Consider the following 17,770-nt stretch of genomic DNA (forward strand, 5'->3'; position numbering starts at 1 on the left):
TTGGCCTTTGTTTGCCCTTGTCAACTCCCTCCAAGGACTGTGATGCACTACGTCACCTTGTCAGATGGCTCCAATGGGGCTGTGTTGGCCTTTGTTTGCCCTTGTCAACTCCCTACAAGGTCTGGTCTCCTCTTGTTATTTCTCCACACGATAACTAAAGTTCAACAACATGGGTATCTAACATATCTAGTGAAAAACTTTAATTCCTTTTAACATCAAAAATATATATTTTGTAAGGCCACCCTAATTCAAATGTTTTTTTTTTGTATTATTTAAAAAATATAGGTGCACATAGAGGTTGATGTTTTGTATAAGTGAACTAATGCCAAATGTGGAATCATAAAGTGTTTTTAAAATAGGAAATATTGAATTCCATGCTGTTACCATATTATAGAAAATTGGTATATATTAGACACAGTGGTTTAAAATAGCTATCTAATTCTACACAATGAAAAGGTTACTAGAGTTGAAACCAGAAAAGCAATATATAGCTACTTAAGAGGTAGCAGATTTCCAGGTGTCTATGACTCCAGAAAATAAACAAACGACTGAAATGCCTTATTTTAGATAGTACGTCTCTGTAATTTAGTATATTTTTTTTAAACAAAAAAATCTAATTAAAAATGCATTTGTTATATCCGTTGCTTGTCCTGAACTACATTTCTGTTCTTTTGCTACCTGTATAAAAAGTGTAGCGCCCACTGCAAATATATCTTGCAAAATAATAAAGATTAATCTGAAAATAATCGACTACATAGATTTATTGCTGATTATTTTCTGAATAAAATCACCGATTCACCTTGTTCCAGCTCTAGTCCACAAGTGGAACGTAAAATCAGCTCAACGTTTTACAAAGCACAGGAAGGAAGAATATCTCAGTGGGACTTTGACGCATGCGCATTGCCCCCTCCAAGCAGTAGTGTGTTTTGAGCTAGGGTCTCAATCCCACGTGGTTTTCACGTTTACCGGTGTGGTCGTCAGGAATCTCTAAATGGCAACCGAAAAAGTAGCCCGGGGCAGCGCCGTCTTTACCGGCTACCGATCTTTGGGCATGTATAGCAATCACATTCCTCACGTGGTGCGTTATCATAAGAAGCACAAGCAGTTCTACCTGGTGACGTCTGTGGGAAAAAGCTTCCTGACTTATAACGTGAGTGTTCTTCAAACGCATTTTGAATGCCAGATATTTAGGTTGTGTTGTGCCTCGCAGGCAATTTAGGCAAACTAAGGATCGGTGTTGATTACGTCACTTCTCAAATAAATTAATACATTAAATACAGTATATAGGCTTCCAATCTCGCCCTAAGGAAGTGAATATTAGTAATACAATGTTAAATGATACTGTCTGTCGCTGATGTGTTAACCCCTTAGTGACCAGACCATTTTCCAATTTTCTTACCTTTGGGACCAGGGCTATTTTTACATTTCTGCGGTGTTTGTGTTTAGCTGTAATTTTCCTCTTACTCATTTACTGTACCCACACATTTTATACAAATTTTCTCGCCATTTAATGGACTTTCTAAAGATACCATTATTTTCCATTATATCTTAAAATTTGCTATATTTTTTTAATATAGTACAATAAGTACAAGTAGCACTTTGCTATTTCCAACCCCCCCCCCCCCCCAATTAGCGATAGTTACATTGTAACACTGATATGTCAGGAGTCCCTGACTAATCCTTCACATGTATATATTTTTTTTTAATAGACAACCCAAAAAATTGATCTAGGCCCATTTTGGTATATTTCATGCCACCATTTCACTGCCGAATGCCATCAAATAAAAAAAAAAAAATTGTTAACTTTTTCACAATTTTAGGTTTCTCACTGAAATTATTTACTAACAGTGCAATCATGTCTCAAATGTTTGTAAATGCTTCTCTGGGATCCCCTTTGTTCAGAAATAGCATGGCTTTGGCATTGCTTTTTGGTAATTAAAAGGCCGCTAAATACAGCTGCGCACCACACTTGTGTTATGCCCAGCAGTGAAGGGGTTAATTAGGTAGCTTGTAGGGTTAATTTTAGCTTTAGTGTAGAGATCAGCCTCCCACCTGACACATCACACTCCTTGACCCCCCCCCCCTCTCAAATATCTCTCTTCCCTCCCCCATATCACAATTGTCACTGCCATCTTAAGTACTGTCAGAAAGTCTGCCAGTACTAAAATAAAGGGCATTTTTTTTTTTTTATATTGATTGTGAAGTGTTGGATCCCCCCTTAGCCCCCAACTTCCCTTATCTCCCCGCTCCCCCCTCTACCTAGTTGCTGCCATCTTGGGTACTGGCAGCTGTCTGCCAGTACCCAGTTTATTACAAAAAAAGATTTTTTTTCATATATTTTGTAGTGTAATTTTTTGTAGGGTAGCTGCCCCCCCCTCATATTCCTACCCCCCTCCCAGATCCCTTTTCAAACTTTTAATTCCCCCCTCTCCCTCCATCCCTTACACTTTTCTGTAGTGTAGCGGTCCCAGTCCCACCCGCGTGCGCATGCACCCGCCCCGGACTACCAGTACCTGAAAGGAAGTGGACCACCCGCCTCCCTGCTATGGCTCTCACCCACCAACGATCTGCACCATCGCTGGCCGATGCAGAGAGGGCCACAGAGTGGCTCTCTCTGCATCGGATGCCTAAAAAATGTTATTGCAGGATGCCTCAATATTGAGGCATGTCTGCAATAACATGAAAGCGGCTGGAAGCGATCACGATTGCTTCCAGCGCTTGAAAATCCTGAGGACGTACAGGGTATATCCTTGGTCATTAAAGTGAAGGTGAAAGTTCCCGGTTTTTAAAAAAACTATTAAAAACAGGGGCACTTTCATTCATGAAACTTGACATAGCACCGTATTCTAAAAATACCTTGTTCTTCTTAAACTGTACGTCCTTGGTCCTTAAGAGGTTGAAGGGACACAAAACCCAATTTTTTTTCGTTTATGATTCAGATAGAAAGTACAATTTTAATAAAGTTTCCAATTTACTTCTATAATCAAATTTGCTTAATTATTTTTTTATTCTTTGTTGAAGAGATATCTAGATAGGTAGCGTGCGCATGTCTGGAGCACTACATGTCAGGAAGTAATGTTGCCATATAGTGCCCTTGCTAATTAATGTATAACTGCAGACACATGCACCCCACCTGAACTTACTTCCCTGCTTTTCAACAAAGGACAACAAGAAAACAAAGAAAATGTGGTAATATAAGTAAATTAGAAAGTTGTTTAAATTGTATGCTCCATCTGAATCATGAGATTTTTTTGGGGTTTTATGTCCCTTTAACTTTTGAAAAGTGACACTTGTTCATGTAAATTTACTATGAGGATTGTTTTTTTATCTTTAATATTGAATTTATTAGATTTAAATTAAAATTGCTGTTCCTTGTAAAATATTTTTCTAAATGTAGTTTTTTAAAAATAGATGTTTATAATAAACAACTTTTTAGAGTGAATTGAACGTTGGCAGTAGATACAATCACTTTTTGTTAATTTTCCTTTAAATTTGAACAATTTTAAAATAGTTCTTGCTTAAAAATAGTAATGTTTAACTGCTTCTTTTTCATATACAGGGTAGACACTCTTTAGTGCTATGTTCCTTTTTAAAGAGACATTCCTGTCAAAATTTAAATGCACATAGATTAATTACATCTTTGAATAGAAACATATTTGCAAAATACATGTATTGGAAACAATGCTTCTAGTAAAAAAAATCTCTCTGCATGTGAAGCAGAGCTAGATATTGTCAGTGCGCCAAAATTATAAATAATGCAGCTGCGCATAGTGCCAGTGGGGCTTGTATCAGGTCAGCAATTAACAAATTAAGTCATAACCCGATGATATATGAGGCATACTTAAATACACTTTTGAAACAGCTATGACTTCGATATGAAGCACATTTGTTAATACGTGTATCTTACAAAAATGCTTCTATTCAAAACTGAAATTCATCCAATTTTGGCTGAAATGTCCCTTTAGGCACTTAGGAAACTCTCAATTATTACTTGAAATGTATGTAAAGATTTGATATATAATTCTTATAATCTGTTGTTTTAGTAATTAAACATATAACCATGCTTTTGTTTAACCCAAAGGGGTTAAACGCACAGTACAAACACTGATCAGGACTCGCAGAGCACTGCTGGCCTTGAGCAGTAAACACCACTAAACCAATCATCAGCGCTAGTCACACAACTCAGATGTGAAACTAGCACTTCTCATTGGATCAGCTGTGTTTTCCGCTCAGGACCTGCAGTGCTTTTCTAATCTTGAGCAGTATTTCTACTGTGTGTTTAACCCCTTTTGAAGGATTAAACACACAGGTAGTGTTGGGTCAATAGTCTTAAAATGGCATGCTCTAACACATTTTTTTACTATAATTGCCCTGTAACTACAGTGGTATTGATCTGTTTCCATTAAATCATGTTTCTTTTAGTAGGCCAAGCAATTTATTTTGCAGATATATTAACAATTGCACAAAAGCTACCACACCAAATGTATCAAAACATTTTTTAGGTAGTGCACCTGGTAAACAGAAGTATGTTTATTTGTTTTCTCTAAAGTATTCAAACAATTATTTTATGGTTTTCAATTTAGCATCACTTCACTTGCCGGAAACATCATCATTTATTTTTTTATACATATGCTTTGCTATAAAAATTAGTAATTGAAAATTTAGAAGTTTTAGGTGTTTTTTTTTGGTATAATTTAGCATTTTATAAATATACCAAAAAGTAGGAATAAAATGTATTGCTACAATAAAAACAATGTTTTGATGCTGTTTCCCATGACCAAAGTTACAAAACAATAGTCCACAGTATAAAAAAATCAAAATATCAGCAACACCTCGGTATAAATAGTATTCTTTATTCAAATCCCAAGCATGAAAACAACGTTTAGGTCACACTGAAGTTAATCATGTTTAAGGTCAGTGTGGCTGAAACGTTGTTTTCATCCTTGGAATGTGAATACAGAAGACTTCTTTTATATTGAGGTGCTGCTCGCTGCTGATATCGTTTTTTTAACATTTAACAATTGCATTTTAACGTTTATGAATCATACACGTTTTTAATTTTGAAATTCTTTATTTTTTGGTTTAAAAATAACTGAAAGACAAGCTCACTAGTTGAAAAGAAACACCCTGTTCTATTGGTGGACATGGTCACAACTTACACCCATAAGAAAAAAAACAAACGTTTTTTCGCACAGGAACATTAAAGGGACACTGAACCCAATTTTTTTCTTTTGTGATTCAGATAGAACATGCAATTTTAAGCAACTTTCTAATTTACTCCTATTATCAAATTTTCTTCATTCTCTTGGTATCTTTATTTGAAATGCAAGAATGTAAGTTTAGATGCTGGCCCATTTTTGGTGAATAACCTGGGTTATTCTTGCTGATTGGTGGATACATTCATCCACCAATAAAAAAGTGCTGTCCAGAGTGCTGAACCAAAAAAAGAAGCTTAGATGCCTACGTTTTCAAATAAAGATAGCAAGTGAACGAAGAAAAATTGATAATAGGAGTAAGTCAGAAAGTTGCTTAAAATTGCATGCTCTATCTGAACCACGAAAGAAAAAATTTGGGTTCAGTGTCCCTTTTAATTTGAAAATTTATTACATTTTTTTTTTTTTTAAATACCCATTTTAATATGCAACAAATTAAACAAATATTTGAATGTCCCTTTAGTGATCTATGAGTTACTATGTAGCATGATCATTGTTTGGAAACATTCTGCTTATCTGCAATTAACAACTGTGAAAGTAGTAAGGCACTGTTTGAAACGCTAGGATTGACTATTGAAACAAATAAAGGGGAATTTCAGTCATGAAGTATAAGATTATATATAAGTTAATATAAATTGTACTGAATGAAAATATATATATATTAATGTTTTTGTCCTTGTCAATTTGTTTAGGAAGATCTATGCCATTGTTATTTCCTTATAGATCAAATTTAACTCTTTTTACAATTATATCAGTCAATTACTACTGCCAAGCCGGATCTGCTGTTGGCTTCCTTAGCAGCTCCGAACGGCGATCGGTTGAAACAAATAAAGGAGCTTTCTACATTAAGTATCTTTTATACTTCATGAATGAAGGTCCCCTGTATTTGTTTCAATAGTCAATCCTAGCGTTTCTCAAACGCTAGGATTTTCTTTCACTTTAATTCGGTGTGATTTTTTCACATGATTATAATTTTAACGTGTACTAGTAAATTGAGCATATTTTTAACTTTTTTTATTTTCTTTTTAAGGTGAACAAGCTTGGACAAGTTGCAGTCAGTAAGTATAGTATGCCTAACTTAGTTTTAGACATTCTCTACAAGTAAGAATTATTTAAATGCTGGTACTGCTATATTAAAGGGACAGTCTACTCCAGAATTTTTATTGTTTAACCATTTGGCTGCTAAGCCATTTCCCACCTGGGCACTAAGCTGCATTTGAACTTATTTTTTCCTTTTTTCCTTTTCTTTTCCAGATCCCCAAGGTGTATACCATTGGTGGGTCTTGGGGGTCTGTAGCTGCTTAGATGCCTGAGATACAGGCTTCTAAGCAGCATGCCCCATTTCCCTATATTGTCTTTTGTTAATGTTAAGTAAAGTTGCACAGTGACGTCATCACGTTATTGCGTGTGACGTCACCGCGCAAATCGTGAAGCCCCGGCGATGCCTCACTATTCAGGCCAGATCGCCAGGGTGGGAGTAGGTGGGAGCCCCCAGATTGCCCTTAAGGTGGATGAGTGCTAGCGACGGCTCTGAGCCGTTGTCAGCACCTGACTGGGACAATTTGCGACAGCTCAGAGCTCAAACAGTTAAAAAGATAGATAATCCCTTTTATTATCCATTGCTTAGTTTTGCATAACCAACTCTGTTATATTAATATACTTTTTACCTCTGTGATTATCTTGTATCTATGCCTATGCAAACTGTCCCCTTATTTCAGTTAATTTGACTGACTTTTAGCCAATCTGTGCTTACTTATAAATAACTCCATGGTAGTGAACACAATGTTATCTATATTGCACACATGAACTAGTGCTTTCTAGCTGTAAAAAACTGTCAACATGCACAGAGATAAGGCAGTCTTCAAGGGTATAGAAATTGGCATATGAGCCTGCCTATGTTCAGCTTTCAACAAAGAATACCAAGAGAACAAGCACATTTTATCTTAAAAGGGAATTTTAAAATTTCATGCCTTATCTAAATCATGAAAGTTTAATTTTGACTAGACTGTCCCGTTAATATAAATATTTAAGCTATAATTGATCTTTTGATTGTTTAGTTTTTTTAATGTTTCTACCAAATGTGTTCTCCAACTGTGTAAGTTATGATTTTCAAAGACTAATAAATGTTTAATGAAGTAAACGTATTGTTTCTTATTTGCACAATATCCATTAATCATACCGTCTGAAAATTCTTGTTTGCGCTCTTTTCTCTAAAATATTATGTACCCTGTCTCTTGATGTATTATAATTCAAAATAAAATGTCTCTTGCTGTGACCTGCAAATACCTTTCTTAGGCAGTCTGCAGCATTTTGAACACCTAGGCATGCTTTTTGGCTTCTTTATGGAGCGTAGGACAAAGAACAATTTTTACTTAAAAGTAGGAGGTATTTAATATCCCTGTGATGGAACTATATTCATGTTAAAGCAATGATGAATAGCCCTTTGCTTGCCAAATCTATTTTTATAAATATTTTTTTGTATTTCATTAGCATTTGTAAAGTTATTTAACTTCTTAGACCCATCTTTTATGACTAGTTTTTAATTTAAGCTTTATTCTGCTTATTTCTTACCTATTTGATTCATTGCAGGTAATGCACTTCCAGAAATGATCAGCTGCCTTGCTGCAGACAGAATGCTGGTGTTTGCAGCACATGGAAATCTACTTAAAGCTTTTGCACGGAACAAAGAGGTTTGTGTTTTTTTTGTTGATTTTTTTTTTTTTTTATGTATATTTTTTGTTGAGGTTTAGTTAAGGGGACATGAAACCCCATTTTTTAAATTTCATGATTCAGACAGAACATGTGATTGTAAACAACTTTACAATTTGGTTCTATTATCTAAATTGCTTGATTCTCTTGGTATCCTTAGTTGAAAAGCATATCCAGGTAGGCTCAGGAAGGAGCAATGCATTACTGGGAGCAAGCTGATGATTGGTGACCACAAAAATGCCTCTCGCCTCTCTTTATTGGTTCACTAGATGTCTTCAGATAGCTCCCAGTAGTGCATAGCTGCTCCTTCAAAAAAGAATACAGAGAGAATGAAACAAATTGGATAAAATAAGTAAATTGGAAAGTTGTTTAAAATCACACATCCATTTAACAACAGAGTTACAGCAAAATTACAGGCATGTATGTAACACCATGTACATAAGTACTCCTAATTGAAAACAATTACATAAATCTGGTTCAGAACAAACTTACTAGTACAAGGTTACAGGAAGAGCAAAGACAATGTTACACTAGAATAGATCTAAGCATTTAATATAATCATGGGCTTGATTAACTTCATATTTTAGTTATTCTATAACTGTTGAAAGATAAAGGGTCCCTCAATAAAGATAAGGATGGTCACTCTTGGACCAATTATGAGATTCCTTGAAAGAAAACTAGAGGGAGTTAAGAAAATAAGGGAAATGGAAGTCTGTTTTTTTTTTTTGGACTCATTTTATATTTAAATCCAATAATACAGCTCTTGAAAACATTCTAAAAATGAAAGAAAATTAGTAATAAAAATATAGTGATATGAGCTTTGTGGACATTAAATTATTGGGTCCAAGATACAAAAGAGGTACGGCACTGCCAGGTGTGCTAGTATAGCCCAACATTGCTGACATGAGTGTACAGGCGATAGATATATCTACAACTCCATCTAGAGGAGGAAACAAAAAATAAAAATAAGAAAAAAAAAGGAACTATATTGGATTCTCAAATTAGAAACAAGATTTTACAGGGGGATGAATAGGGAATGGGACATAAGCCATTTTGTGGAAAATTAAGTTCATGTTTAAACTACTGCTTTCTCCTTATTCTTTTTTATTTTTTATTCATCTTGAGTCATTCTTATATATCTGTACAAGTCAGGTAGTTTATTCATTCAACTGCCCACTCTGTGTTTATTGAAACCAACAGAGTAATGTTTAATATGTATAAGGAGATTTAGTGATAACCTTGATGTCCACTATAAAGTTTTTTTATATCTATTAAAATGATAACATTTAAAGAACATTACTGATTATATTTTCATACTTTTATATTTTCATGTTTGAATGAACTATACCTTTTCCAAATGAATGTTATATTGTTTTTATATTACATTGTTTTTAACAGTGTACTAAGGGTTACATCTCCTTCCTAAGTGTATATAAAGGGGTCTGATTAAACGCCACTAGTGATGCGTGAAACGCGCCAGACGTACACGCCATTTGAACGCAAGCCCATGTCTGCTTGAATTTCTGTTTTTTAAATGTAGAAATAATGTATTTTTTTTATACTAGCACACCTGGTAGTGCCGTACTTCTTTTGTATCTTGCAACCATTTGCGGTCTGATCCGCCGCAGTGCGAACGCACCGGCCATGGAGGGGATCCCTGTTTTGGCATTGGTTATATGTCGCAAAACACGTCTGCTTAGAGCCACAGTTTGTGTTTGATTAAATTATTGGGTATCTACTCTTAATTCTCACAATGAGAGGAGGTTAGGAGGGTAACTAAAGGATGTCGGCAAATGAGTAAAAAAAGGTCAAACTGCTTATAATATAAACAGAAGCAGAGAATGTAAAAAACATAGTTATCTTAATCTGGTCAACTGCTTTCTGCATGACAAGAAGAATCAGGTATATTTATGTAGTTCAATTCAGTTGTGGATATATACAGTATATATATGGCAGGATGTTGCTAGTCTGTTTCAGATCTGGACAGGAGACCTATTCCTACAATGAATTGCAAGTCCTAGACTAAATAGTAGTGTATAGCTGCTTCTTTGGGAATACTGAAGCCTAATTGGATCTGCTGAACAGACATCTGAGGCAGCTACCAAAGTAATGCACACAACAAATTTTAAGATGTAACTTGTTTGGATATTGAGTTTTCTGTTATAAATGTTGTGAATTAAATAATCAGCAGATTATTTGATTTTCAACAGGAACTCCTGAAAGTGCGACCTCTGACAGTCGCTGTGTGGACACAAGCCCTCCCCCAGAAGTTTTTGTTTTTATATTGAGAGGATTTGGTAAATCCTGGGACTTAAGACTTTGGAAGATGTTGCCAATTTGTAGGCTGTACAGCAGTAGTGCAGCAAAACCTGCCTCTCAGGATTCACTTAGACTCCTGGAGAGCTGCAGGAATGCTTTCCAGTACATGTCTATGGGGCATGCCGTACATCCTTTCACCTATCTTGTAAGGGAGAAATAATAACACAAAGGCTTAGGGCTGGATAGAAAAGCACTACACATGAATAATCTCAAGGAGCATTATCTCTTGAAAGAAGGGATGTGCTGTAGAAAACTTTAAGGTGGTGTAGCTGACAACACATAAATCAGTATTACTATGCTTCAGTTTGAATATATATAAACTTTTTAAAGAACCTTTTTGTTTTTAAAACAAACTATTTCATATGTGAAATTAGTAAATTTTTTAAAAGCTGTGATCTACAACAAAGAACTTGTTTTACTCTGAAGGGCCCCCAGATGTTTTGGAACTGCATTTCCCATGATGCTCAGACACTCTTTAGGCTGTCTGAGCATCATGGGGAAATGTAGTTCCAAAACATCTGGGGGCCCAAGGTTGCTGACCCCTGATTTAGAGCATACTGCTTGTAGAGAAAACAAAGGCTTCTGTTAAACCAGAGAAGGTTTGCTTAGCCATTAAAAATACCAGATGTACCACCAATGAGATGAGGCTGGTTGTCTTTTGAACTTTACACTTAGCAGTGCAAGTTTGTGAAAATTGTTTGATGGAAGGCATGTAGTTTCATGGCTGCATGAGGTATTAGAACTAAATATTAGATATGGGGATAGCTAAATATTGAAAACAAATAATAATAAAAAAAAATCACACTTTATAAGTTGGCAATTAAACATGACAAAGAAATACATCCAAGCAGAGATACATATTCTAATTTGCATCCAGGGAAGAAGAAAAGTTTAAAACCAATTGGACTCAATCTCACCTGGATATGGGGCGTTGCCATTTCTTCTCTCCTTTTTATATTGCTAATTTATATTTAGCGAATTGTGCAATGAATCATAATTTGATTGTTTGAAATGTATTGTAGGGGATATATATTACCGGATTCTTTTAACTACTATATTATTCATTATTTACAGTGATCAATAAAGATGTAAATAATTAACATCCTATTTAATCTCATCTCTTGCCAGAGGTTGCTATCTACAGTGGATATTAAGTCTACACACCCTTAAGAAATGAAAAGTTTTTTGAAATGTAAGGAGTTTTGTTTGTTGTAAGATCACATTAAAGATGGGGAGATGGGGAAAAGTCTGATATATATAATTGTAATTAAAGTCCTGATTCCAGCTCCTGCAGGGTAACATGTCACTGCACTAAAAACCTAAACTCTTGATTGCCTCTTACACGTCTTTAGTTGTCAGGGGTTCAATTTACTACTGTATCTCCATTAATCTCTGTGTGTGTGAACACACTGCTGCTTTTCATACTATCTTACTTTTTGAGGCTTGTGCACACTTCAACAAAAAGACACATTTTGTTGAAGTTTGCACAAACCTCCAACCCTGTATCTTATACGGCACACACAGAGTTAATTTGTTTTCAGTCAATTAACTGATCTTTATTGACAGCTCAATGTACCAATAGCTCACATTCCTGCTCCATGCAATGAACCAATCTGAAGCACGGTAGGAGGGTTTAGTAACACTATAATAGCTTGAGTTAAACGGCGCGCCGGACCCCCTCTGAGGAAGCGTATAAGTGAAACGTGACCGCGTCAGGGGCTTCGTGTTTATTTTAACTGCACTCTGTTAATTTCAGACTATCTACTAAATTGATATTTTTATTTGTTATTGTAACATTTGTTGTAACATTTGGGACATATTGTGTGAAGGATGGGGAATGGATTTATAGCATATTCAGTGTAAAAAAAGTGGCTTATCTACCCTAATATAGGGCAATACAGGACACAGCTCCTAGAGGCTCTTACATTTACCTAATATCATTGATTTTTCACCTCCTCCTCATATGTGATAAACAACCTAAAATCAGCAACCTTGAGGTACTTTATACAAGTCACAGTAAGAGTTGTGTTTTTAACTATTTTTCTGGCACGCTAGATATAACTTCTATTTCTGCTGCCTCTTTTAACTACAACTAGTAAAAGTTACATTTTAAGTGGAAAAATATATACTTTGTGTATAAAGAGCATACCTTTCCCTATTCTCTTAATGAATCTTAATGATTCTCCTTTGATTTAAATGTTGTAATATGCTCTAAGCACACTCCCAGCCAGTTACCTCTTTCTATAATATAGACAACAAGGTCAGCTGGGAGACGTTAGCATTTTTGCCTATTCCAGCAATTCTGGGATCACTTCCCTTTGTTTTGTTATTTACTAAGGTCTGATTGACCAGTTGGTTCTGTTATTTTTATGGTATAGAAGGCAGCTGAATTGTATCTTTAAGGTTCTGGCTAATTTCTTCAGCCCTACAGCTTATTTTTTAATAAGTGTAGTTTAAACAGTTGTGCAAAGCCTTTCCTTGACCTTGTGTGCTTAGATAAAGCTCTAGCAGCTTCAGCGCAAGAAATGTGTTCAGGGATAAGCAAAAGCATCATTTACTACATTCATTAATTCATGTGGTGTTGTGTGAACTCTAAATATTTTTTTTTATTTCTCAAATCACTATTATTTTTTTTTTCCTTTTGGTTATGCTCAGTATGTACAATTCTCAGTGTCAAATTCTTTTCTCCCCTCTCGTCTACGTGAACTCACTAAGGAAGGGATGGAGGTATAAGGGGAGACCCCCTTAATTCCTCTGGAATGAGTTTCTGCATACTTTCCAAAAACTGTAACTTCAGTCCTGATAAACGGGCGTCTTATTATTCAGGCCTCTCAATTGTTTGAGTTTTTCATTTTATATATGTTTTTTCCCTAATAAATTTATAAAAACCTTATAGACAATGGATTTTGATTTTTAAATGAGTTTTTTTCCCTACATTTCTAAGTACACACACATTTAATTAAAAAATGGTGTTTTATTTTTTAGGTAGTTTACACCTATAAAGGACATGAAGCCGAAATTCAGCTTGTTCTACCCTTTGGTGATCATGTGATTTCTGTGGATACTTCTAATGTTCTTATGATCTGGGATGTAAAATCTGAAGGTAAGTAGAATAATTATCACTACATCAGTACTGATGTAAAATATTAATTAACCATATTGTATTTTTTTATAAATGCTTAAAGGTACACTGAACCTAACTTTTTTTCTTCCGTGATTCAGATAGATCATGCAACTTTTTAATTTACTACTATTATCAATTTTTCTTCTTTCTCTTCTTTCTCTTGCTTTCTTTATTTGAAAAAGAAGGCATCTAATCTAAGGAGCCAGACAATTTTTGGTTCAGCACCATGAACAGCACTCCTTTATTTGTGGGTGAATTTATCCACCAATTGGCAAGAACAACCCAGGTTGTTCGCCAAAAATGGGCCGGCATCTAACCTTACAGTCTTGCTTTTCAAATAAAGATGCCAAGAGAATGAAGGAAATTTGATAATAGGAGTACATTAGAATGTTGCTTAAAATTGCATGCTCTATGTGAATCACAAAAGAAAAAATTTGGGTTCAGTGTCCCTTTTAATGGCATTGTCATACAAGCTGATTCTCCACTGCAATATTTTAAGTCTGGCTCAAAAGTGCAGTTTTCACAACCCTTGTGTTAATTGTTTTTGTTTGAATATACATTACTTTTTAGGGTCAGTTTGGGCACTTAAAGGGACAGTCTAGTCAAAATTAACTTTTGATGATAAATTTACTTTTATAATCAAAATTGCTTAGTACTCTTGGTATTTTTGTTGAAAGCTAAACCTAGGTAGGTTCATATGTTTATTTCTAAGTGCTTGAAGGCTGCCTCTTATCTCAGTGCATATTGACAGTTTACCATAGCTCTAGTTTGTGTGCCATATAGATAACATTGTGCTCACTCCAGTGGCGTTATGAGTGATCACTAATTAGCTAAAATGCAAGTCTGTCAGAAAAACTGAGATAAGGCGAAAGTCTATAGAAACTTAGATCAGTGTTAATTTTGATTTTTTTGACTAAAATGCCATTTTATTTTGTTGCATTTTAGTCATCCGAATTGTTTTATTTTTTGTCTAGTTTTAGTCAACTAAATCTCCAGTAGATTTTAGTCGACTAAAATCTAAGGGGTTTAGTTAAAGGGACACTGAACCCAAATGTTTTCATCCGTGATTCAGATAGAGCATGCAATTTTAAGCAACTTTCTAATTTACTCCTATTATCATTTTTTTTTTTAATTCTCTTGGTATCTTTATTTGTTTGATAACTATGTTTTGGGTGCAGACCCAGAATCTACGAGGTGGTATATATACCTATTAGTGTGTGTTACGATATTTAAATGACATCTGATATAGGATGTCCTTTTCTACACACTTTGGATCTTGCCCCCTGACATTGTTATCCATTCGGTACTTCTGTGTTATGGTATCATTTTGATACCTTGCCTTTTATTCTGCCCAGATTGATTCTCTATTAGTTATGATGGTTATAATCTTATGTGTTCCCATTTGCAAGGGGCCTTTATAACATTGCTCATAGTGTTAACCATGATCTGTTGTTATATCACTTGCGCTTTTAAGGATCTAATCTGTATCATAACACTCACAATGTCTTTCTTGTTTAATATATCTCTATACAGTGGACACTGGTAACGACGGTTGCCATGGCTACGTTGATACTTGGCTATACTGCGTATGATGTATATAAAGTGAAGACGTCACAAGTCCCTTGTTTTCCATACGTAACCTTGGCAACCGTAGTTCGTTTGGCCTCCATCACCACGCATGCGCACTACGAGCGCATCGCGGTTTGATGACGTAGTATACGACCGATCACGCTTGACGTTATTGAGGTCCCTTGACGCATGCGCGCCCCATGCGTGTCATACTCGGATGTTACTTCCTGGTTTTATTGATCCTGATTGTACGCATTAACCACAGCTGTTTCAATTCTGTATGTTTGTTGTTTTTTTCAGGGCAGATATCATTATGTTAGAGGGTATTTAACCCCTTAATGACCTCAATGTACCCTGTATGTCACTGGTCGTTAAGGGTTTTTTCAGGACATGATAGCACAAGTCTAGCAAGAACATGCTATTAATGCCCTCCCTCCAGCAGGCTTTGTGGAATAGAGCAGTCTCAACGCTGGTGGCAAGACCGCGCTATAAAACAATCAAGTCCCAAAAATAGGCCAGCGACATACAGGGTACGTCGCTGGTCCTTAAGGGGTTAAGGAGCACTTATGGGTTTGTGTGTTATGCTTGTCTGGGGTGACTTGTTTTCATGTGATCAAGGCCTCCTTGCTGGGGCCGAAACGTTATGTATTTATCAAATAAAGGTGATTAAACTATCCTCTGGTGCTGGCTATTCATGCTGCTGTGGATCCATTGGGATTTTCACCGGAATCCTCTACATTCTGCCTCTGTTAGATAGATAGATATAGATATATATATATATATATATATATATATATATATATATATATATATATATATATATATATATATATATATATATATATATTTTATATTATATTCACTCACACACACCTTAAGGAGTTTACTGTCCCCATTAAGAAAGTATTTTTATTTATTTTATACTTCAAATTAAAGGCAATTAGGGACATTGTAATTAGATTGTGTGTTTTTTTTGTTTTTTACTGTAATTTGAGCAGCTAATAATCTCTGCTGTGTAGTAGCCAGATCCTCTACTATTGTATTCTATAACCATCAAATAAAGAGAATAAAATTAACCAAGGCATTTGATTAACCAATCTATCTTCCAATTTTTGTAGAAGAATATCTCCAGTTAAAGTTTGACAAGACAAGTTTTACCCTTTCTGCAATAATGCACCCCAGTACGTACCTGAATAAAATTCTCCTTGGTAGTCAACAAGGAATCCTTCAGCTGTGGAATGTAAAATCCAAGTAAGTAGGGGTGTAACACAATGTGTTTTAATGTTCTGCTCATTTTACTATTTCTTTTTTTACTTTTTTACCTGCAATCCAGTTGTAGTTGGTGTTTAAACTTGGTGTTGTCTTTATTTTAAAGGGACATTAAAGTCAAAATTACATTTTCACGTTTCAGATAGAGCAATAACTTTCCAGTTAACTTCTCCTATCAAATTTTCTTTGTTCAATTAGCATCCTTTTATTGAAGAATAAATCTAGATAGGTTTATAGGAGCTAAGTAGTGTTCATATCTATAGCACTCTATGGTGGAAGTGTTTGCAACAATGTATAACACTGCTGCTATAAAATTTGACGTGCACGCTCCTTAGTTACAATGAGTCTACACTTTTACACAAAGGATACAATTGGAACAAAACACATTTTATAATAGAAGTAAATTGGAAAGTTGTTTAAAGTTACATTCTGTGCCTAGATAGTGAAAGATTCATTTTTGCTTTAATGTCTCTTTAATTTTAAAATAAAAATAAAAAATGTGAAACTTTGTGATTGTTGCCAAGTAGAGCCCCCCCTAAAGGGACATATTATACATATAATGTATATGAAAGAGCATAAATTAAATGTAAGGTGAAACTAACAGGTAGTTAGGGACTCTTCCTCTTAATGGCTGACAACTCCCACAAAAAAAAATGTAACAGTTTATAGACCTGTGCCGCAGCAAAAAAAATAGTTTTGGGCAAATTTTTCAGAACGAATATTTTGAAAAATGTGTTTTCCCGAATATTCGTTGGCTGCACTATTCGGTGTTTCACTTAAAACTAAACGAATAATGAATATTCAGGGAACATTTACATTAATTTAAAACAAATATAAGTGTTCCTGCGCTAATCCTGACCCTTCTTTAAAGTCCTGTGCCACGCTATTAGGAGGCTTAGCACGGCTGATCCCAGAGCCTGCACTAAAGGAGCTTCTTGTTAGTCCAGTGCTCTGTGAAGAAGGTACGGGGATTAGCGTAGTTCCTCCAGCATGCTAGAGGTAAGTATCTGAACCTTAAAACTTAATTTTAGGCAACAAATGAATATTGTCGAATTTCATCAGTATTTGTTTGTTTCCTTTAAATTAGTGCTGTGCATATGTTCAATATTTGTTTAGTGAGAAGGAAATGAATATCCATGTTTTCATTACAAGTTTGCAATCATAACAAAACAAATGCACAAGCCTATTCAGTACAGAAACATCCATCACCCATTTTTTATAAAAAAAAATAAATAAAAACAGAGCTCTGTAATAGATTTCTTTTTTAAGACACGATGAGTCCACGGATTTCCTTAATTACTAATGGGATATTCACCTCCTGGCCGGCAGGAGGAGGCAAAGAGCACCACAGCAGAGCTGTTAAATAGCTCCTCCCTTCCCTCCCACTCCAGTCATTCTCTTTTCCTACGTTTGTGATAGGAAGAGGTAAAGTGTTAGATTAGATTCTTCAATCAAGAGTTTATTATTTTTAAAGTTGTGCCAGAGAGTGCTGCTTTGTTCTAGGGTGTAGCCGTAGTCCATATGAGTCTCTACAGGAGAGCTTTGATGGCTTTAGAGCAATGGGAAC

General features: G+C 35.3%; 1 protein-coding gene across 1 annotated transcript in view; it reads left to right on the forward strand.

Moving 5' to 3' along the window:
• The first annotated feature begins 920 nt into the window (after window positions 1-920).
• WDR36 (WD repeat domain 36) overlaps window positions 921-17,770 on the forward strand; it is a 410,170-nt gene continuing 393,320 nt past the window's right edge. Inside the window, exons 1-5 of the mRNA XM_053699732.1 lie at window positions 921-1,150; window positions 6,244-6,271; window positions 7,803-7,903; window positions 13,227-13,344; window positions 16,053-16,185. Of these exons, the coding sequence (XP_053555707.1) occupies window positions 992-1,150; window positions 6,244-6,271; window positions 7,803-7,903; window positions 13,227-13,344; window positions 16,053-16,185 (539 nt within the window). The 5' untranslated portion in view covers window positions 921-991. The remainder of the gene's footprint in view (window positions 1,151-6,243; window positions 6,272-7,802; window positions 7,904-13,226; window positions 13,345-16,052; window positions 16,186-17,770) is intronic.

Source organism: Bombina bombina, chromosome 2, assembly GCF_027579735.1.
Source record: "Bombina bombina isolate aBomBom1 chromosome 2, aBomBom1.pri, whole genome shotgun sequence".
Lineage (NCBI taxonomy): Eukaryota > Metazoa > Chordata > Amphibia > Anura > Bombinatoridae > Bombina > Bombina bombina.